The following is a 22,182-nucleotide window of genomic DNA, read 5'->3' on the forward strand; positions in this document are numbered from 1 at the left end:
CTCAGCTCTGTTTGAGCATGCGTAATCAAGGGACCCCAAGGTTAAGGTTCAAAGACGTTGCTAAGAAAAACATGAAAAGGAAAAACATCGATCTCGACCGTTGTCAGGTGAGTGCTAACGACCGATCAAACTCTGATGAACCCTATAGTCTTCAGTCCATCATTCTTAGTAGCATCGGGCTGACAGCAATGATGATGATTTGCCACAGCAGTGCTCTATGCTTGGATTTCACTTACGATGCTCTATATCTTATAAGTCTTATCAAGCTCCCATTATTTCTAACCTTGTAAAAACAACGCAGCCGTTCTCGTCATTTCATCCTGGTCCTCGTCGCTCTCATGCTCGTGCTCGTCCTCGTTCGCGTCCTCATCGTCGTCGTCGCCGTCGCCTTCATGCTCGTGCACATCCTCGTCCTCGTTCTCATCCTCGTCGTTGTCATCATCGTGGTCGTCGTCGTCGCCCTCGTGCTCGTGTTTGTCCCGGTTCCCGTTCTCATCCTCGTCATCGTCGTCGCCCTCTTGCTCGTGCTCGTCCTCGTTCGAGTCCTTGTCCTCATCGTCGTCGTTATCGTCGTCGCCCTCAAGCTCGTGCTCATCATCGTTCGCGTCCTCATCGGTGTCGCCCTCTTGCTTGTGCTCGTCCTCGTCCCAGGACTCCTTTTCTTCATCTCCTTCCCACAAGTCTTTTAGCCCACGTGCTTCTTCTGGTAATTTATCCTCATCTTCACTTGATGTCTCTTCTGTATCAAGGTCATCTTCAAGTTTCAAAGTTGTTGCATCTTCTGCTATGCGAAAACGTAATGAAAACCGTTACAGTAGTACGATAGCGCTATTGTTGTTGTCGTATAATTTAACATGTAAACTAAATGCTTGTTTTAAATGCTTTACGTTACATCTTTTCTTTTACTTAAAGAGTAAGGCCAGGAATTTGTCTTATGTCCTCGACAGGACAACAAGATAAATAAAAACAAGGAACAAAGTGTCAACTATAATAAATTTTCACCATACATGGAATTATATCTTTAAGGACATTCTTTCATGAACAAGAATTAATGAGCCAGACAATGCAATACAGGTCTTTATGATGAAGATAATAATAACAAAAATAATGACGATGATGATGATGTTGTTGATGATGATGATAATGATAAGAGCATCAAAGAGGTACTGTGGTGAATTGTAACCTTGCAAAGAAAGCAGTTACATACTCCGATACAGAGCATGGAAGTGAACAATTCAAGACCATATTACACAAGTACTAGAATAATAATAATAATAATAATATTTGATACATCTACAGCGACAACTATAGGTATATGATCAAATGCGCATACACAAAAATGAAACCTATATAGAACTGAAATTATTTACACTTTCAATTGCTACATCAATAATTTAGCATTACTAAAAACGAGCAAGAGAGAAAAAAGGATATAAGAGTAGAAAACAAAAGAACCTCGCTGTACGCTTCCCTAAAATAGTAGGTTTTACTAAGAAATTTCTTAAACTTATCGAAATTCTTCCCTTTCCTAATATAGTCCAGTAAGACGTTCCATATCTTTGGAGCAGTTGCAGCAGATGATTAGGAGCCCATTATACAGTAGTACCCTTTATAAAAGACGTTACTTAACTTTAATATTTCCCGCTTCTTGTTTGGCCGATGTAACTACAGCTGTTACACATTATGATGATGCAGGGATGAAAGCAAGCAGAAAGAAAGTAGCGGAGAGGCAAAGGGAGAACTGAAGAAGCACAGTAGAGGAAGAAAAAACGACAGGCAAGGTGATCCAACTGGAACACAGTAGCCTGTATATAGCTAACCACTCCCTTTAAACAAATTAGGGAGGGGTGGTTGAAAAAAACAGGCTAGATCACAGCAACAGCATATATAACCAGACAAAGACAGATATTGGGGATTAAAAGGTCAAAGTATCTCACCATCGAAAGATACAAAGCTGTCAGATCTGAGATCCTCTTCCTGTGAATCCAGGTAACCATCTCCCTCAGATGACACATCACTATCAGCATCTGAACCTTTCTTAGCCATCTGCTGTTTTTTTTGTCTAGCATTGTGTTTGTCTCTCGTAGCTCTTTTGTCTGTGAAAGGAACAAGTTTGAGTTTAGCTTCTAATGCACAAGATACGAGGAAAGTCAAACGTCGACCATTAGATATCCTTTTAGTGCGGCCTAAAAATATGTGCGGCTACACTACCCATTTTTTCCATGGGCAAATGGCTGTTGCCCAGGGGGAAGCAACTTCTTGTGTGTGACCGATTTTCCCAAGGTGAAGTTGCCTCGGGGAAATTTCCATGGATACATCAATCTGAACAAAAGAATTACCGGTGACTGTTCCCAAGGTACCTAAAACGGCTTAACCAATCACAAGAGCTAGATTGAAACGTACCAAAAGGAGAAATCACGTGTTGTTTACGTGCTGAGTTCGTCATGGCGCCAACTCCAACGCGAACAACTGGGCTCAATGTTCGAAACCTTATAAAGCAAGATTTTGAGCGCTGCTGTGAATGTTTTTCTGTATTTTACACTTAATAAATTCAAAAATTGAAAATAACTTAATAAATCGCGGTGTTGAACTCAATCTGTAATTTGTTTGAATAAGCAACCCAAAATCCGAAATTGTGTTTGCCTCCAAATTTCTTTTTGGATGTAACTGACTTTTGACTTAGGGCACTTTTCTTTGAGACAATCATCCAAACGCGAATTTTGCCTTTCTTTACTAAAACTAAAAACACACTCCCAATAGATTTGGTGATAGATTAAATCTAAATCCGCATTTATAGATTCACAATTAATGAGTTTGTTTGGGCATGGGTCCAAAAAAATTACACCTGTCAAGCATTCTACGTTATTGCAAGCGTTTCACACAAATATTTTTGGAACGCTGAAGAACCCATCTCCGGGTTTTTACTCACGTTCCCCGTGTCGCGTCAACTCCAAAGACTGTAAGATTGTGCAACGATTAAACCTTATCGAATTTTCTCTAAAGGAACGCGCCCTTGATTAAAATCATTCAAAATTAGCAGGAGGAGACATTTTTAACTTAAGAACGCTTTTTGCTTTACAGTCCTTACTACTGCCTTTACCATCATCCTCATCGTTATCATCTTCTTTCTTGGATTGTGAAAAATGCCTTTTAGCTTCATGAGTAATCTGCAAGGACTAATAGGTTTTTTCATTAGAAGAAACTTGAAGATACGGAAAGCAGGAATAGAGCGTAAACGGAAACTGTTACAGTTAAACCTGAATTAAGAGATGTCTTACCAACGTCCCAAATATCGATTCCATGATTATTATATGTAAACCGTTTTGAGTTTATCAAATTAAAATCATTTATAAAGATTATACGAATTTCAAATACTGGAACTGCGGAAGAAAAAATGCAAAGAAGATCCTCGCAGTTTCAGACGCAACTTATGCTGCTGTGAAAAAAAAAAACCCTAAAAAATTCAGCCTCTTAAATTTTAACACAACACCAACGCGATAAACCTTAAAGACTGCGTAAATTCTTTCTAGAAGAAATATAATTTCCATAATATAGTTTTTTGCGTCTGTTAGCAGTCCTCCATGTACCTTATTTGGTGTTTTGTTCAGCCGGTGCTTGTCCGCACTAATGGCCAGAGCACGTTCCTGATACTCTTTGGCTTTCTCCAAGTCACCTAAATCATGGTAAATCAAAGCCAAGTTACGGTAGTCTGTTGCAACCTTATTATGTTCCGAGCCGAGCTTGTCCAGATCGATGTCTAGAGCACGTTGCTGATACTCCATGGCTTTCTCAAATTCACCAAAATGCTTGTAAATAAAAGTTAAGTTACGGTAGCTTGTTGAAACATCAACATGTTCCGGGCCCAGTTTTCCCAACTGGATGTCTAGAGCACGTAGCTGATACTCCTTGGCTTCCTCAAAGTCACCTAAATGCCTGTAAATCAAAGCTAAGTTATGGTAGCTTGTTGCAACATCAACATGTTCCGGGTCCAGTTTTTCTAATTTGATTTCTAGAGCACGTAGCTGATACTCTTTGGCTTGCTCAAATTCACCTAAATGCTTGTAAATTAAAGATAAGTTATTGTTGATTGTTGCAACGTTAACATGTTGCGGGCCGAGCTTCTCCAGTTGGATGTCAAGAGCACGTTGCTGATACTCCTTGGCTTGCTCAAAGTCACCTAAATGCCTGTAAATCGAAGCTAAGTTATGGTAGCCTGTTGCAACATCAACATGTTCCGGGCCCAGTTTTTCCAATTGGATGTCAAGAGCACGTTGTTGATACTCCATGGCCTTCTCAAAGTCACCTAATTTCTTGTAAATTGAAGCTAAATTCTTGTAGCTTGTTGCAACATCGACATGTTTCGGGCCGAGCTTGTCCAGGCCAATGTCCAGAGCACGTTGCTGATACTCCTTGGCTAGCTCAAAGTCCCCTAATTTCGTGTAAATTGAAGCTACATTCGTGTAGCTTGTGGCCACACTAACATGTTCCGGGCCGAGCTTGTCCAGGACAATGTCCAGAGCACGTTGCTGGTACTCCTTGGCTTGTCCAAAGTCACCTAAATGCTTGTAAATCGAAGCTAAGTTATGGTAGATTGTTGCAACATCAACATGCTCCGGGCCGAGCTTGTCCAGATCAATGTCCAGAGCACGTTGCTGGTACTCCTTGGCTTGTTTAAAGTCACCTAATTTCTCGTAAATTGAAGCTAAATTCGTGTAGCTTGTTGCAACATCAACATGTTTCGGGCCGAGCTTGTCCAGTTGGATGTCCACAGCACGTTGCTGATACTCCTTGGCTTGCTCAAAGTCACCTAAAGCAATGTAAATTGAAGCTAAATTCGTGTAGCTTGTTGCAACATTAACATGTTCCGGGCCGAGCTTGTCCAATTGGATGTCCAGAGCACGTTGCTGATACTCCTTGGCTTGCTCGAAGTCACCTAAAGCAATGTAAATTGAAGCTAAATTCGTGTAGCTTCTTGCAACATCAACATGTTTCGGGCCGAACTCTTGGAGCGTAAAAGTGAGTGAATATTCAAAATATGTTTTGGCTCCTTTAAATTCACAGTGCATTTGACAAATATTTCCAAGGTTTTCGCATTTTTCGGATATCTCCTTACCATGAACTTGAAAGAAATTATCTCGCAAAAACACTTTGTCAGTTACTGTAGTTAAAGCTTTCAAATGTGGAGCGATGTGTCTGGTGTTTAGCCGCTCATTCTCTGGAGGAGTTGCGACGATAAATTCGTTAAATGATGTAATGACCCTACTAATGACCTCATCGGTTTGGCTTTCTGCACACTCTTTTGCTACAGTTTGTATAGCATCATGCACAACCTGGTGAAGACGAATAAAACAGCCACCCTCGTCATCTTGGAAAAGCACAAGTGAGCTTCTTTTTAATCGCATGCGAATTAATTCTTTGTCCGCTTCATCAAACTCTTCATGTGCGTTCATGATGTAGCTAACTGCTATGTCGACGTTCAGTGGTCGTGGAGCGCAGATGGCAAGAAAAGTGAAAAGGTGTTTTTGAAATTTGTCGGATCCCATCAGTGTTTCCACGGCTAACGTTATTGCTTTGGTCATTGAATTTGGATAAACTGGATTGGTGTTGACAAGAAAATACTCCGTTTTCTTTCTTTTGCCTTTTTCTAAGATCTTCAGGTATTCCTCCCACCCAAAATGCGTCGATACCTTGTCCTGCCGAATCTCTTTAACAAAGACGGCAGCGCCTGCTAAAGCAAGAGGTTGATAGTCCAGTCTTTGTGCTACTGTTCCCACCAGTTCGCTATCTGGGATACCAGAAAGTTTGGACAATAATGAACGGGCGTCATTGAAATCCATACCTTTGCTTGCCGAGATGTGATTAACAAAAGAGCTTTCTGAGGGAATTGATGTTGTGTCCTGGGTCGTAATCACCAACTGGCCCCTTGCCCAAGCCTCGTTTTCAAACTGTGGTAAATGGACATGCACTGAAGACAGAGTAGTGACATTGTCAACCACCAGTAGCCACGACGTGTAACACTTAATTTTTACAGCGACAAGCATCTTAAGACTAGTGATCTTTTCGTCCACGGTCGAATCCTTTGAGCTGAGGGTTTCCATAACTGAATAGTCTGGGCACTTTAAATGGCGAGCAAATGACGCATAGGAATCCAAAAGTGAAGCTGGACTTGCAGCATTTAAGGTCATTACAAATGAAGACCCACCTTGTATTTCTTTGAGGTTGTTAAAAAATGTCTCAGCTACGAGGCCAGCTAGCTGTGATTTGCCGCTTCCAGGATTCCCTGAGATGTATAGATAACTCAACCTGTTGTCACTGGACTCATTAAGTTCCCTCAGCTGTTGGACTATTTTAGCTACTTCACTTTCACGACCACCGATTTCATGCGAAGGTTTAGGAGGGAGAAAACAAAATGAGGGTGCTTCGTTCTGGAGTTGATCTTCAAGGACCTGACGCTGACTCTCCTTTTCTTGAACTTCTTGTTTCAGATTATCAACTTCTTTTGTTGGAAAAGTTTTCTGATGTGTTAGGTCTTGAATTTTTACAGTGGGAAGACTAAGGGCTTGAAACGCAACATCAACTTTGCTAATAGCATTCTTAAATTCGATCTCAGAGAGACTGCCTTGTGGCATGTGAGCGAATTCTTCATTCCTGAAATTTCGTAGGTCATCTACATTTTTTCTGACTATTGCGCTAAGACTTGGCCCGACGCAATCAGAGAAAAGGATAGCGTAAAATAGCTTTGTACAATCCCATTCCCCACTGCTTCCGTTTTTCATAGTGTCCAAAAGATGAGCGTTTCTTTTTTGATTTGGAGGAGACTCTCCGTTATAAAAGTCCATTCCATTACGAGGCTCGTCTTTCCATTCTCCTTTTGTTGTTTTGTACAGTTTGTCCCATTCTTGTTTAAATATTTCTCTCAGACCCTCCGGTAGTATATCAGTAGTTACATGACAGATTCTGTAATAGTTCAGCTGTTCATCCGTATATTCGTTTGAAGAGGCCATATTTGATGTACATCTGATGCTTGGGAAAATTAATCCTGCTAAAAACAAATTAGTTCAGAAAAATTATCAATAACGTAGATAACACGGTGTATGAAGCGAAAACATTGACTTCCCAACACAAGCTTGTTTAGAGCATGACCAAGATCCAAATTTGCTAATCCGTAAAGATTCTATATCTTAAAAAAATTAAGGTATCCCCAAACTTGAAAACAATTCTTAAATCTTGATATACTTATAAGAAACTATTGCAATCCCATATTTGACCTAAACGGCTGAACAAGGTAAGGTGTTTTTTAGGGTCTTGAGTGGTGGCTGAACACAGTTTCTTTAGAAATGCTCTATCCCTTTACTGTTAATTTTCTCTGCAATTAGTGTCAACATACCCGTTCATCTTTTATCTGTATTCATTTTTCTGTTATAGCCCCCTTTGAAAGTTTGTGTTGTAAACTGAAATATCGTGCAAATATAATTCACCGCTTTATTTTTGCTTTCTTTATTTATTTTTTCTATCACTCTTCCTGCCGTAAGGATCAGTTTACTGGTTTAAGTTTAAAATTTGGTACTCAAGATTTTACTGATACAGGTCTACTAAAGATCCGGCGGACCTTCACCAGTGTGTTGTTGTGGTTTTGCGGCCTTCACAAGTGTTTCTGATACCCGGGGGTGATACCCTTTGTAAGCTTTGTAGGTGTGTACCACAAGTGGTATAGTTTTGTTAGCCATTTTGGTCTCATGAAAACGGATTTTGTCCATTAGAGTCTCAAAACGGGCACCTTTTTTAATGGAACCACAAGAGTTGTAAACGTTTTTTGCCTTAAAACTTATGGATCAATTTAGGTTTCCGGGAAACTGCCCACCTACCCCTCCCCTAAGCTAACATTAACACTTACCTCTCACTTGTCGAAAATGATGGCTTAGGAGAAGGGTGGGTGGGCAGTTTCCCAGAAATCTAAACTAATTCAAACTTATTCAGAGTCAGATACTACTAAATGATGATAAAAAACGCTTAAAAATAGTTTGGCTTCACTTGGACGAAGTAATGGGTTCCCAAACCGAGTATATCGTTTAGAGCCAGCTCTGACAATGGGTAGGTTGTTTAGAGGGGGGGCCGTTTCTCGAAAGTCTCGGTAACTACAGTCGAACCTCTCGGTAAGGACACCTCTCCAATACGGACACCTCTCTTCTACGGACAGTTTCCAATGTCTCAACAAAATTGTCATATTTTTTCTTTCTATGACTCTCTCTAATACGGACAACGGACACTACATCTCGGCCCCAGAAAGTAAATTCATACAAACTTAACCTCTTTATTACGGACATTGCTTTGATCAGGTGAATCCCAAATCCCGATCAGGTGAATCTGCACAGGATGAACCCAGTCTGGCTGATGAGTTATGCAAGGTGATTTCAAAAGCCCAGTCGCTGTATATCAAACAACGATTTGCGAAAGGTACACAGAGGAACATACCCAACTTTTTTAAGTCTCAAATAACTAGAGATAGCATAACGATCTTTTCTATTACATTTTGCACTGTAGTTACTGTTTACTGCACTTGGAAAATAGCAAAAGACACTTTCACAATCTGCTTTACGTTACAACTTTTCACATTCAGTATTGGGCTGTAGCTAGTTTCGTTTTAAAACAGTGATATGACTACGACTGTAATTAATTTGTAGCTGAGATGTACAATGTTGTATGCTACTATTTGTATTGTGAATTGATAAAATTAAATGCAGTTTAAAGACGAGTTTGAAGCGGGTTTTAGCTGCTGAACATTTAAAACTGTGTAAGTGAAGTAAAGTGGAGTCATAAAAGTGACGTCATTGTAGTGACTTCTTTTATACGGACACCTCTCTAATACGGACACTTCGCTCCGTTCCTTCGGTGTTCGTATTAGAGAGGTTGAACTGTATTAGGGCTAATTTTATGCCATTTTCATAACATCACCTTTTATTTTTTTTTCTGCCTATTCTGCCGCCACCCCTTTATTTGCAGCCTGCAGAATAGCAGCTATTTTTTGGCACAAAGCGTGTGTGGAGCGCGAGACACGCACGACGGGTGAAAATGCTTGCACGCGCATATCTTCACTCGCATAAAAAAACGTGAAGAGATGACTCCTGTTCTGCAGGCTTCTTTATATTCACCTTCCCTTTCCAATTCAATAGGATTTGCTTTACGCTGGAAATATTTTAACTAAACTAAGGCTGAATACTTTTAGGACATCACAATGCAAAACTGTAAGAGACAGAAAATAAACGTTATATGGTGTGGTCTTCGGTAACCGCACACAAAATATCGCGGGCGCTCTTTCCCACGAGAAAGCACATGTTTTGTTATGGAGTTATACTGTCGTTTCGTTAGGACTAGTTTTCCTTTCCATTAAGAAGGCACAATAACTTGTAAGTATGCAGTATTTCGGTTATTCGGTCAATATCATCTTTGTAATAGTCGCGTTGTTGTTATTTCAGCGAATCTTTCTCTTTCACGTGCAATTTGTGAATGGAATGGAATGAATACAAGTTATGTGCAGATTAGAAACGAACAAGCAAGTGAACAACTGATTAAAGTACAGTTTCAAGTAGCTATGAGTGGACGCTACATCATTCGAAGTTATTGATTTCAAGCAGTACTGTGGTTAAAGGAACGGACTGACTAGCAAGAATTCGAAGAGAAAGAAATCAAAAAGTAGTGCTAAGAAAGGTGGACACGAGCAAGCAGCGACTCACGTGACTCCACAGAAGGAAAATGTTCCCGATTCGGCGTCAACAGAGAAATCTCCTCAGCGCACGTTCCAAGGTGATGAGAATGGTGGATTAGAGCAAGTAGGGCCATCATTAACAAGTGGAAACGTGGAATTTGGTTTCTATGGCGAGGATCCGGTAGAACAAGGCAGTAGTTCCAGGCCTGTTAGATTAAGGGAGCCGAACAAAAGAATAGATGAATTGGAAGTTCGAGTCGAGAAAGCGGTTCATGCGAAGCGTCAGCGAAACTGGTATCTTGGAGAACTGCGGAAACGGCGAAATTGTGTACAAGAATTGATTTTAAGCCCTAGCACACAGATAAGTGGAGTAGGTATGAAGAAGCATTTCGTATCTTTGTTGTCAGTCATGATAATTACTTCAGCTTTGAAGATGATGAAGAGAAAAAACAATTTATTATTGACAGTTATCAGAATGAACGAGAAATGAAATTACAGTTAGAAATCCTCATAAATCAGTGGAGGAAAAAGGGAGTAGGTACCCCTCCTTCTGAATCTGGATTGAGCCATGGGTCTGACAAGAGCGAGAGAAGTTGTGTGTCAAATAGAACCCTGTTTAAGAGAAGAGAAGGGTGGCAGTAGAAGCTAAATTGGAAGTGCAGACCCTAAAGGAAAAGCAGGAATTAGAACGCAAATTAGAAGAAGTAGAAAGAAGTAAAGCAGAGTTAAACAGGAAATTAGAGCTGTTGAGTGCTAAAACTAAGATGGAGCAGGCGGAAATTGACTTATTGCTGGAGCGTGGCGAAGAGAATGAAGCGAAGGATGGGATGAATGATTACTTAAAGGAGCATGGTGCCAATTATCCTCCTGCGAAGGGGCATTTGTCACAGCCTGTTGCGGGTGGTGCCTCACCCTCTTCAGAATCCCAGCCAGTTGTTGACAATGGAAAAATGCAAACATCTTCAGCACAAGATATTGCCCAAACTTCACTTTCATCATTGGTGACTGCGAGTTACGTAACATCAGGGTCAGCGGTGACGACTTCTGCTCCAAATGTAGGAAGAGTAGCAATTCACAAGACGAGTTCTAGTAGTTTAACTACCCTGGCTCCAAGCATCTGTACTAAGTCCAGCACGCCTATCAGTTATGCACCTCGCTTTAATTTGCCAAGGGCAACATCCACAGCTGTTGCGGCATCACCACTGTCGATGCACCAATCACAAGGAATGTCTACATGGTCTTGTAGTCCACGAACTGTAGGTTTAGATGCATCGGCAACCGAGTTCTATCCTGCCAACACTCCTCAGCAATCCACATCAACGTACATTTATTCAACCCCTCCTTTTGAGCAGCGAGCTAGTCCGCAGTCACGCATGCAACCCGATCCTTGGGTAGCAGTTGCCGAAGCAATCAAGCAAGGGCCATCCTTACCGAAAGTAGAGTTGATGAAATTCAGTGGAGACCCTTTGGAGTATGTGGAGTTCGTTACGAACTTTAGAGACAATATTGAGAACCAGGTGTCTGATGAGTCTCAAAGACTGACGCGCCTTTTAGCTCAGTGCTCTAGCAAAGCTAAAGAAGCGATCAGGAGTTGTGTTAATTTGACAGTGGGTGAAAGGTACACAGAAGCCTGGAGAACTCTTAGCGAGAACTTTGGCCAGCCTCACATGATAGTAGAAGCCCACATGAAGAAACTGAGAGAAATTCAAGTGCGGAAAGCAGATGCGACGACTCTCATGGAGTTTGTAAGGCGACTGGAAGATGCTAGGAGGGTCCTGACCAGCATGGGTCACAACTACGGGAGTCGGTTAGACAACGAAGATGTCATAATCTCGTTGATGCGAAAGCTCCCTGATGAGGGCCTGAAAAGGAAGTGGGTGGATAAAGCAGGAGATCTCATCAAGCGAAAAGGTCGAGCGGACTTTGCGGACTTTGTTGAATTTGTTCGAAGAGTTGCAGATCGTATAAACAATAGATACGGGCAAGAATTAGGGTCCTCTTCTCCTGGTAACCGAGAAAAAAAGGATCCAAACAAGATAAAGGATCCGCCTCCCAAGTTTACTACCCTTGCGACTCAAACTGACCAGAATTGCCTAAGCCAGAAAGGACCACTAAGGCCCCCTTGGAAGTGTACTCCGTGTTCCGAACCTCACAATGTTTGGAGGTGCCGAAAGTTCAGAAGTGCCTCATTGAATGACCGTCTAAAGACTGTTCGTCAGCGTGGACTTTCTAGGCTCTGTCTTGACCAAGGACATACTGCGAAACAATGTGATAAGGGTTCACCTGCCGAATATCAGGTTGCGGCAAGGATCACCACTACCTGCTACATTCCCCGTCGGAGAGTGCTGATGAAAAGAACCCTAGAAATCCCAGCAGTAATGCGGTGGAAGGTTCAGCGAACAGTAGCAATGTGCAAGCGCCCAACACGAAGGATAGCAGCCCTTCGATGGCAAGTGCAAGGGAACCGGATCCGGTCACGGTTGCTGCGCTCGAAGCGGGCAGACCCAGAGTATGCTTTAAGGTATTTCCAGTCAAGATTAGATGTCCGGGAGGCACCAGAGAGATCATAACACACGCTTTCCTAGACAGCGGTTCAGACGCCTCGCTCTGTCTAGATAGTTTGGCGCGTGACATAGGCGTAACGGATATGAAGCCAATCAGCTATACTATGACCACTGCCAACTGTGTGGACGGAGAGCTAAGACATGGTCATGAAGTCCAGTTAGAAATTGAATCGTTGGAAGGAGGTGCAAAGTTCCGACTCGAAAACGTCTTGACTACAAGCAATCTTCTCGTTTCAGAACGACAAATGGCCACAAACGAGGATATTAAGCGTTGGCCTCATCTTTGTGACGTTAGCTTACCCGAAACAGGAGATAAGAAAGTGACAATTTTGATAGGAAACGATCGCCCAGACCTGATTGACAAGCAGTTAGATCGGAAAGAAGGAGACCGAGGCGAACCTGTTGCAGTGAGGACGCCCCTTGGGTGGACAGTCCACGGCCCGATTGGAGAAACTGTTAAGGACCGTGTTCACATTAACTTTACTCGCACCAGCCAAGATAGCTTAAGCATTCAGCTAGAGCGCATGTATGATGAGGAATTTGTTGAAGCTGATGCCAATGCTGAGGAAGGCATGTCTGTTGAGGACCGTAAAGCACAGGAACTTATGATCAGTCAGCGACCTTAGTGAACGGACACTATCAGCTTAAGCTTCCCTTTCGCCAAGAGAAGCCTGACCTTCCTGAGAGTCTGTCGACGGCCACAAGCAGGTTAAGTTGGCTAGAGAGAAAGATGCGGAAGGATCCAGTTTTCCACCGAAAGTACAGTGGCGTAATGGACAAGTACCTGACCGAAGGAGCATCACGACGGGTACCTGATGACGAAGTCCCAGTGCTTAAGCCGCTATGGTACCTTCCTCATCACGCGGTGTGGCATCCTAGAAAACCCGAAGAACCGCGGGTAGTGTTTGATTGTGCCTCAAGGAGTGGTGGAACGTCTTTAAATGAGCAACTTTTGAGAGGCCCTGAAAACACCAGCGCCCTGATAGGAGTGATCCTGAGATTCCGAGTAGATGACGTTGCAGTTACGGCAGATATTAAGAGAATGTTTCACCAGGTCTTCGTAGCACCAGAAGATCGTGGAGCGTTGTGTTATTTATGGTGGCCGAATGGTGACCTGTCAAAGGGACCGAAGACTTACCAAATGCTCGTGCACATTTTTGGAGCAAAGTCCTCGCCGAGCTTAGCAGGATACGCCCTGAGAAAGACGGCTAAGGATAATGAGAAAGACTTCTCCCAAGAGGCAGTTGATGCCGTGCTTAAGGATTTCTACGTAGATGACTTGCTTAAATCCTTTGCTGATTCAGAACGCGCAGTACAAGTCAGTAAGCAGCTACAGGAGTTACTTGCGAGAGGAGGCTTTGAATTGACAAAATGGATTTCTAATTCTCGCAGCGTGTTGTCAGCGTTCCCGGTGGAGGAAAGAGCACCCACCATTAAGAGTTTAGATTTGAAATCAGAAAGTTTGCCTATACATAGAGCACTAGGAATCCACTGGAATGTTGAACATGACACCATTGACTTTGTTGTGAATGACAAGGAGCGTCCAGAGAATCAGAAAGGTGTCTTATCATCTATTGCAACGGTGTATGACCCGCTCGGATTCGCCAGCCCCCTACTCTTACCTGGAAGAGAAATGAATCAGGAATTGTGCAAACTAAAGTTGGATTGGAATGAGAAGCTCCCAAGAGAATTGTGTGAACGTTGCAAGAGTTGGAGAGAAGGGCTTATGAGCTTGCAAGGATTCAGTATTCCTCGATGTTTTAAGCCAAAGGACTTCGGTGAAGTGAAACATGTAGAGCTTCATCATTTCGCCGATGCATCCCAAGAGCATGGTTATGGGACAGCCTCTTATTTACGTCTTGTTAACAGTCGAGGGCAAATTCATTGCTGTTTCGTAATGGGGAAGTCTCGCGTGAAACCCTTGAAAAGTGCTGTAACAGTACCAAAGCTGGAGTTGACAGCGGCTACTCTAGCAACGAAAGTCAACAAGGTCATAACGAGAGAGTTAGAAGGAAGACTGAAGATTAACAGTGTGACCTACTGGACTGACTCTATGGTAGTTCTCAAGTACATTGCCAATGAAGTACGAAGATTTGTAACCTTCGTCGCAAACCGGGTAGCTGTCATACGTCAAGAATCAGATCCAGGGCAGTGGCGGTATGTACGATCAGAGCTCAATCCTGCGGATTATGCTTCCCGAGGGATCAAGGCCTCGGAGACTGGAAAACTGGAAAGGTGGCGCCGTGGTCCAGAATTCTTGTGGAGAGAAGTTGAAGATTGGCCCCCGCAGCCTCCAGAGGAATTGGGAGACCTCCTAGATACAGACGAAGGAGTGAAAAAGGAGAAGGTCACTGTTGGAGCATCCACAGTTCATGTGGATTTCTGGAGCATTTTGTTCCAACGATATTCGTCGTGGGATCGACTGAGAAGAATAGTTGGGTGGTTATGTAGAGCCTTCAACAGACCGATGCAGTCCCAGTGCCAGAACGACAAAGATAGAAGTGTGAAGTATAGTCCTAAAACCTTATCGATCCATGATATGGACAAAGCGGAGAAGAAAATTGTGAAGTTCGTCCAGGAACAGTCATTTGCTGATGAGAAAAGTGAAACAGTCATCAAAGGCAGACTAGCCAGACTTAAGCCATTCGAAGGTGAAGGAATCATACGTGTCGGCGGAAGATTGAATCACTCGAGTTTGCCATATGATGCCAAGCACCCGATGATACTGCCAGCAAAGCACCCCGTGTCTGAGTTGATAATTCGCCACTATCATCACTTGAATGGACACGTAGGAACCTATCAAGTTCTGGCCGAAATTAGGCAGCGCTATTGGATCGTGAATGCAGTTTCCACGATAAAGCAAGTTCTTGGCAAGTGCCATGTGTGCAAACGTCAGAACGCCAAGTTAGGAGAACAAGTGACAGCACCACTTCCAGTTGTTAGAGTGTCTTCGGACAGTCACAGGCTCGTATATCCATTTGCTGCAGTTGGGTTGGATTACTTCGGGCCCCTCTACGTGAAGATAGGACCTAACACAAGATCAAGGAGAGACCCTTCTCTGAACAAACGTTACGGCTGCATCTTCACTTGCTTAAGATATCGAGCAGTTCACATAGAGTTAGTTAACGACCTCTCCACTGACAGTTTTATCAATGCCGTTCTGCGCTTCGTTGGTAGAAGAGGCTCCCCAGGTATTATCTATAGTGACAACGGTACCAATTTTAGAGGAGCTGAATTGGACGTCGTCAACGCTTTAAAAGTGTGGGATCAGGAGAAGATTCAGTTGAAGTTGACCAGGAGAGGAATTGAGTGGAAATTTAACCCACCCGTCATCCCTTGTCATGCAACTAAGACCTAGATTATATGGATCAGGGATATTATTATAGCGACAGATATTCCAATGCGTTCTGAGTTCAGAAGAGTGTTTGGAATACATTGATTTAAAAGAGATTAACAGACCTATAGCTTTAACCCATATTAGCTGTGGTCACACAACAGACTTTTTACCTAGGTAAACACGACTTGTTGACAGTTTACCTAAGGGGAAACTTGATTTTTTAAGTGTGACCGATTTTTCCCTAGGTAACTTACCTCGGGGAAATTTTATCGTCTGGGTCTTGGATATGTCTCGAAAACAATAGAGTTTACCTTGACAGCTACCCCAAAGCAATAGCTAGGGAAAAATGAAATACCGAGGTCACTAGCCAATAGACGCTCATCGGCGAAGGTTTTGATGACAGAACCGGACATAGATCACGCTGTGAAAGAAATTTGGGGGGGACGAGTCGTCTACGTCTTCGCCTTTCTTCACCTTGCACGTTGAATAAGCGTAAGAAATAACAGCGAGATAGAGGAAAAAAACGTCTCTTTGATCAGCTAGACCCCTGCGCATTTTGCCTTCTTGAATTTACGCTCCAAAAAATTCAAATGGCGTGAAAACTCTGGAAGCCGATATCAGTAGTGTGACCTTCCCAGAATTTTTACCTAGGTAAAACAAACCCGAGATGAATTTACCTCGCGGGATTTTTGATGAATTTGCCCTAGGTAAATCGGTTTTACCTAGGTAAAAGTCTGTAGTGTGACCACAGCTAATGTCGTATCATTTTTTTAGGAATGACTTCCCTTGGTTTGCTTTTGACGCTTGTCAAATCGTGTTTTTTTTTTTTTTTTTTCTGGGAACTGTTGCAGTACAACGTAGCTCAGTCCCTGCCAAAACACGTTTCATTTAACTTCAAGGTAAACATATAAACAGCAAAGCGTTTGTGCTTATTTCGTTTGGATTATCAAACCCGAGAGAACCTTAAGCAGAAACTTGAACATATCATACCCTTAGTTACGTGTTTGTTTGCTTACATTGTTGATTGATTTTGGATGGGGCAAGATAAAAACTTTGACCGTGGTGACCTTGCCGAAATTAATACGCCAATTTCCGGATATGATAGCCTATCATATCATTGCTATTGCAGCTTGAAAAATCAACTTTAACATTTCTAATGCAACAACTTTCGCTATGCGTCATCAAGGTCTTTCAATATGCCCAATATTAGACGACCGCTTCCCTCCAATTCCCCCTTTCAGAAAAACACGAATGCGCTGCGGAGCTTATGGCTCAGACTCAAAGCCTTTATGTAACGTGTATGCGACAGTCAGTTCTTTCATGTTCACCACATCCCTGCGTTCAACATAATAGAGTTTCCCTTTACATCTTTAACCGTGGCTGATGGCCAGACATTTTCTTGATTGTTTGCACACTACTAAGCAACGCTACTAGCGTAAGTCAAGGAGCCTTAGTCTAGCCGTTGCACTAAATGATTTGTAGCAACGTAATATAAATTGAAATTACTGAAAAAAGACTTGTTTCAATTGTATATACTTACCGATTGCAGCCTTAGTCAGGTACCAGGCAGGTAGCACGACAGTAAAGAGGTTTCGCTTGAATCACGAAAACTATCAAAACGAAAGCGGGATGTTTGAACATTCCTTGGTGTCGCGACTGGTTTTATTTTTATTAGGGACTACTTACGTCAGTTTATGCAAGGAGAAGCACATATTTGTTCACGCAATTGCATAGGTCATGGCCAGGGGGGTACACTCGAATAAAATCGAAAGGAGTTGATGGTCAGGAATCATATATCCGGAAAACCAAAGTCCTCTATCATTATTATAAATTATTATCATTATCATTATCATTATCCTTGTCATTGTCGTTGTCATTATCATTATTATTATCATTGTCATTATCATCATTATTATTCATTATTTGTAGCCGACACCAGGAGGGTGTCTCCATTGCACTTCCATCTCTATTAATTCCACGTGCCTGCCACGCAATGACCAGTTCTTACGTGTGCGCCATTCTCTCGCCGAGGGATATCGGTCTGTAGTTGTCAGCATTCGCTTTCGAGAAAAATAGGCATTTTTCCAGTCGTCAGGAAATATAGCCTTTGGTTAATGATATCACTTTTCACATCTAAAATGCATGGGTTGGTCGGTTTAAGAAGTACACTTGACATTCTCCTAGTCCACAACTTTTAGAGGTATTAAATTTTACAGCCACACGGTATATGTGTTCTTCAGCCACAGAAATAAAACGTGAAATTTGCAGATACCGTCTTTTCTATGTATTATTCTTGAAGGGTACTTGTAACTGGAATTTTCTTGGCCATTTTTTATCCATTAAGCAGATATGCTGATTCATTTTATCGGTGATTTCTACCTCTTTTTTGTCGTTACCGGTGCATAATTAGCCCCCAAGAAAGCACACTAATCAGTGTTGTCTTAGTCAAGTTTGGCTTGACGGCGATAGTGAATAAATAGCAAGAAATAATGATTTGGAGGTAGCACATCCACAAAGTGGTTCTTCATCTACCTGATTCCTGGTCGAATTGGAATTTGGAGAAGTTGGTTTTTGAGAAGAGAGGAAAACTGGAGTACCCGGAGAAAACCTCTCGGAGCAAAGGAGAGAACCAATAACAAACTCAACCCATATATGGCGTCGACGTCGGGAATTGAACCCGGGCCACATTGGTGGGAGGCGATTGCTCTCAGCACTGCGCCATCCCTTGACAAAGTGGCAAAGGAAAATGCCAAAAAGTGTGCTGCACTTTCAGAGGTTTTGCTTTGCTTCTTAGATTTGTTGCTATTTTATTTTCTCGCTTTCTTCGAATTCATCACTGTCGTGTTTGCTTCAGCTCGCTTGTAGCGTTACCACACAATTCTTCATTTGCGACCATTTCGTTGAAAAACCAATGATTAGATACACCCAGGAGACTATAAAGGGGACAGAGAGGCCATCCCCCATATACACCCTATTCCATAGGTAATTCGTCTCGAGTTATTTTTAGAATCGGGATAAAGTTACCTCGCGCGAGGCGTGGATGTTTCGTGGAGGTTTCGCATGACCAAACGCCGTGCAAAACATGTCGGGCGAGAGGCAATGAAAGCGTAAAAAGATCGAGAGCATTCCTGAATATTGAAGCGAAATGAGTCGGCGCTCACCTGGGAAAAAGGAATCGCTGGACTCTTTGACAACCCTTGAAATCAGTTTAACTCGAAGTTGTCGTAACCTCAGTGCTTTAATAAAATGAGAAATTTCGCCGGTCTATTGAAACTGGTCGTTTGTACAATTTAGGGAGTTTAAGGGCCTGTTTACATGGAGTGGGGGGACCCCGGTCTAGTGGGGTAGGTTTCTTTTGTTTTGTGTTCCTCAGAACGTGAAAACAAAAGAAACCAACCCCACTAGACCGGGGTCCCCCACTCCATGTAAACAGGCCCTAAGATCCAACGACGCGGAGGACAACTAGAACGTCAAAAAAACAATAGGTTTAATTAGCAAAACAACAACTTCGCACGTGCAACACACTTTTTTTGTTCATTTCTTTCCCGTTTTTGCACGACTACGACGTGAAAATGCCTAATTTCGCGTTTTATGGAGGACGTAAATAAGCAACGACGAAATTTTATTTCTCTTTCTGAGCTTGAATATGGTCCCTTGAAATTCAGCTTTAGGAGGGTTCGCCTACAATTGACAAAGTAAGTGGGTAGGAATAATCGCTATAAAGACTGAAAAAAATAAACATCAAACCAGAAATTGCTCTCTTCAAACTGTGAATTATAAATGATCCTGAGAGAATATTCAGTGTGTTAAGGATTTCCCTGCTCTACTGTTAGCTCTATACAAAAGAGGAAGGGCGATTCTTTTTTAATTTCGGTTTCGCTAACACAGCTTTCGCAGAAATCTCGCTGTAGTCGTTTTCGTCGACAAAAGGAATAGCAAAATCGCTCCCCGCGTCTTCCCCCATTTTGTTCTGCGTCATTTCGTGAAGGACGCGTGGCTCTCAGCGTGGGTCATCCACGCGGAACACATTCGCGCTATGTGATTGGCTGTTGTCTAATCCCCCTTGAGATCTGTGGTGTTAAAAATAACTCGAGACGAATTACCTATGGAACAGGGTGTATATGGGGGATGGCCTCTCTGTCCCCTTTATAGTCTCTTGATACACCCTGGGTGCCACAGGCTTTTCATGCGCAGTTTCCGGTTACAACTCTGCTCCCCACGAATCTCCTCGTCGCTTGCGAGAAAAAAGCTCTGGTGCCCAAAGTAACGACTGGATGGAAAACGCGCAAATATTAAGTAATGCGGTTTGAGCCTATCCGTATAGCCTAAGTCTCTCTAGTAATCGGCTGCTGGTATAGAGTGTTCACATTCACGTAGCCAGCATCTATGCAACTTTATTGGAACAAAAGAAAGCGTTTACATAAGAAAAGAGTTCAACTCACACAGGATTGGTTAGGGACGCCAATATGGCGGTTGTTTCTTTGTCCTAGAACATTAATATGGACTCCATGAAGTCAATTGAAAACACTTTATTGTTGACTCACAATCGTACTCCACGACGTCAAAATGCAACAGTAGAGTCCTTTAGATTCCAGGACAATTACGAGGACGAGATTCGACCTAAAGTTTTCTTTGTTGTTGTTGTTGTTTTTGTTTGTTTTGTTTTTGTCTTTTTGTTTTTCGCTCATTGTAAAACATAAACTAGACAACGCAGAAGCTTCTATTTCCATGTTTTTACCAGAAAAGAGAGCACGGTTATTTTTACAGAAAACAAGTTAAGCCCTCTCCTGATCACTTCTAACATTTGGTAACTTACAAGTTCCCGCCACCACGAAACCCGTAAATGACGACGGCTATCGCATTTTCCGCCAAACCCACCTTAGTTTACGCGTGCACTACTTGAATTGGTATTTAGCAAATTTCGTCATCGTAATCGTTCCCGTCTTAAAATCTAAAGATCTCTATAAATATTCTTGCAGACAGCACAAATTAAACTGTGGTAAAAAATCAAGTTCCCAAGAACAAAAATCCATAATCCAGTTATTTCATACTTTAATATTTTGCTAGCCTACGAAAAAATATAATACAGCCGTCTCGCTTCGCTCCTCGACGCTAGGAACGTTTCACTGAGGCTACCTTTTGCCGGCTCGTTGATATAAAAGTGCTCTATCAGTACACGAAATGTAGGCACAATTCTCCATTGTTTTTAAATAATTTGCTTGATTGATACGTTTTACTCTTCGACAAACTTAAAAACCCTTAGTGTGTGAGTCTAATTTAGATTTAATTTAACCTGGGCCTCTCTTTTTCGCTAGATCGCATATTTTCCTTTCTCAGAGGGCAAGCAAAAGCCTGAAAAGGGCACTTTACAAACTGCAATCTATATCACGCTTAACCTGACCAATTTTTTACTTAAAACAGTAAAAATTATAGTACAGTAAAAGGCTACCATAACACTAATTTTCCTAATTACAAAAATGAACGTGAATATTGGTTATTGACATCTACAAAGTGGACAGCAACTTTCAGACTTTTTCTTTCTCTTCTTGGCACCTTTACAACAACAAAAAAGGCATCATATAGAAGCCAAAACTACCCAATATTTGTTGCCCTTGTATCTCATAACGCGCTTAACACCGCTTGAGGGCGTAATGATCTATTAAGGGGCAAGGGAAGCACTTGTCTTATCTATATTTTCAACCCCGAGGATTTAAAGAAAGAAGAGAAAGAGACTAGATTTAAGCAAGAGATCATAATTGTCTTTATAATGTTGGTTTTAAGGGAGTTCAGTATTGTCTCTTGAATTTTGAAACAGGTGCTAGGGAAAAGTCTTTAAGCTGAAACTTAAAAAAATGCGCGTACTTATATCTGACAAAATTTGGACAGTTTGATGCCAAATCTGGCTGTGACGTCACCAGGGCACGCTCAATGTCAAGTGACCCAATTTAGAAAATTGAGGTTTTACTCAGAAACGTACATTTTGGCTCATAACATTTAGTATTACCGTGATCCTTATGAAATGATTATGATAATACTGATGATGATGATGATGATGATGATGATGATGATGCTCAGGATAGCGATGATGATGATGATGATGATGATGATGATGATGATGAAGATGATGATTATGATGATGATGATGATGCTCAGAGCATCAAAGAGGTAATGTGGTGAATTGTAACCTTGCAAAGAAAGCAGTGACATACTCCCATATAGAGCATACAAGTGAACAATTCAAGACTACATTACACAAGTAATAATTATAATAATAATAATAATAATATTTAATACTTCTACAGAACATTTTAACATAGTGATCTGATGAAATGTGCATACACAAAAATGAGACTTACATAGCCTATATTATACTACCCGCTCTAATGACTGAAATTATTGACACTTTCAATTGCTACATCAATAATTTAGCATTACTAAAAACGAGCAAAACATAAAGAAAAAAGGAAATAAAAGTTGAAAGTGAAAGAACCTCTGATAACTCAACCAAGTCGCCGTACGCTTCAATAAAATAGCAAAAAAACCAATCGAAATTCTTCCCTTTCCTAATGTAGTCCGGT

At 41.8% G+C, this 22,182-nt stretch overlaps 2 protein-coding genes across 2 annotated transcripts in view; both read right to left on the bottom strand.

Annotated features, from left to right (window-relative positions):
* The window catches only part of LOC140953603 (uncharacterized), an 80,825-nt gene that overhangs the window by 41,607 nt on the left and 17,036 nt on the right, over nucleotides 1–22,182 (bottom strand). The gene's annotated exons all lie outside the window — the stretch shown is intronic.
* The window catches only part of LOC140953615 (uncharacterized), a 107,232-nt gene that overhangs the window by 1,427 nt on the left and 83,623 nt on the right, over nucleotides 1–22,182 (bottom strand). The window contains exon 6 of the mRNA XM_073403032.1: nucleotides 284–781. Coding sequence (XP_073259133.1) covers nucleotides 284–781 — 498 coding nt within the window. The remainder of the gene's footprint in view (nucleotides 1–283; nucleotides 782–22,182) is intronic.

This window comes from Porites lutea, chromosome 12 (genome assembly GCF_958299795.1).
Source record: "Porites lutea chromosome 12, jaPorLute2.1, whole genome shotgun sequence".
Taxonomy (NCBI): domain Eukaryota; kingdom Metazoa; phylum Cnidaria; class Anthozoa; order Scleractinia; family Poritidae; genus Porites; species Porites lutea.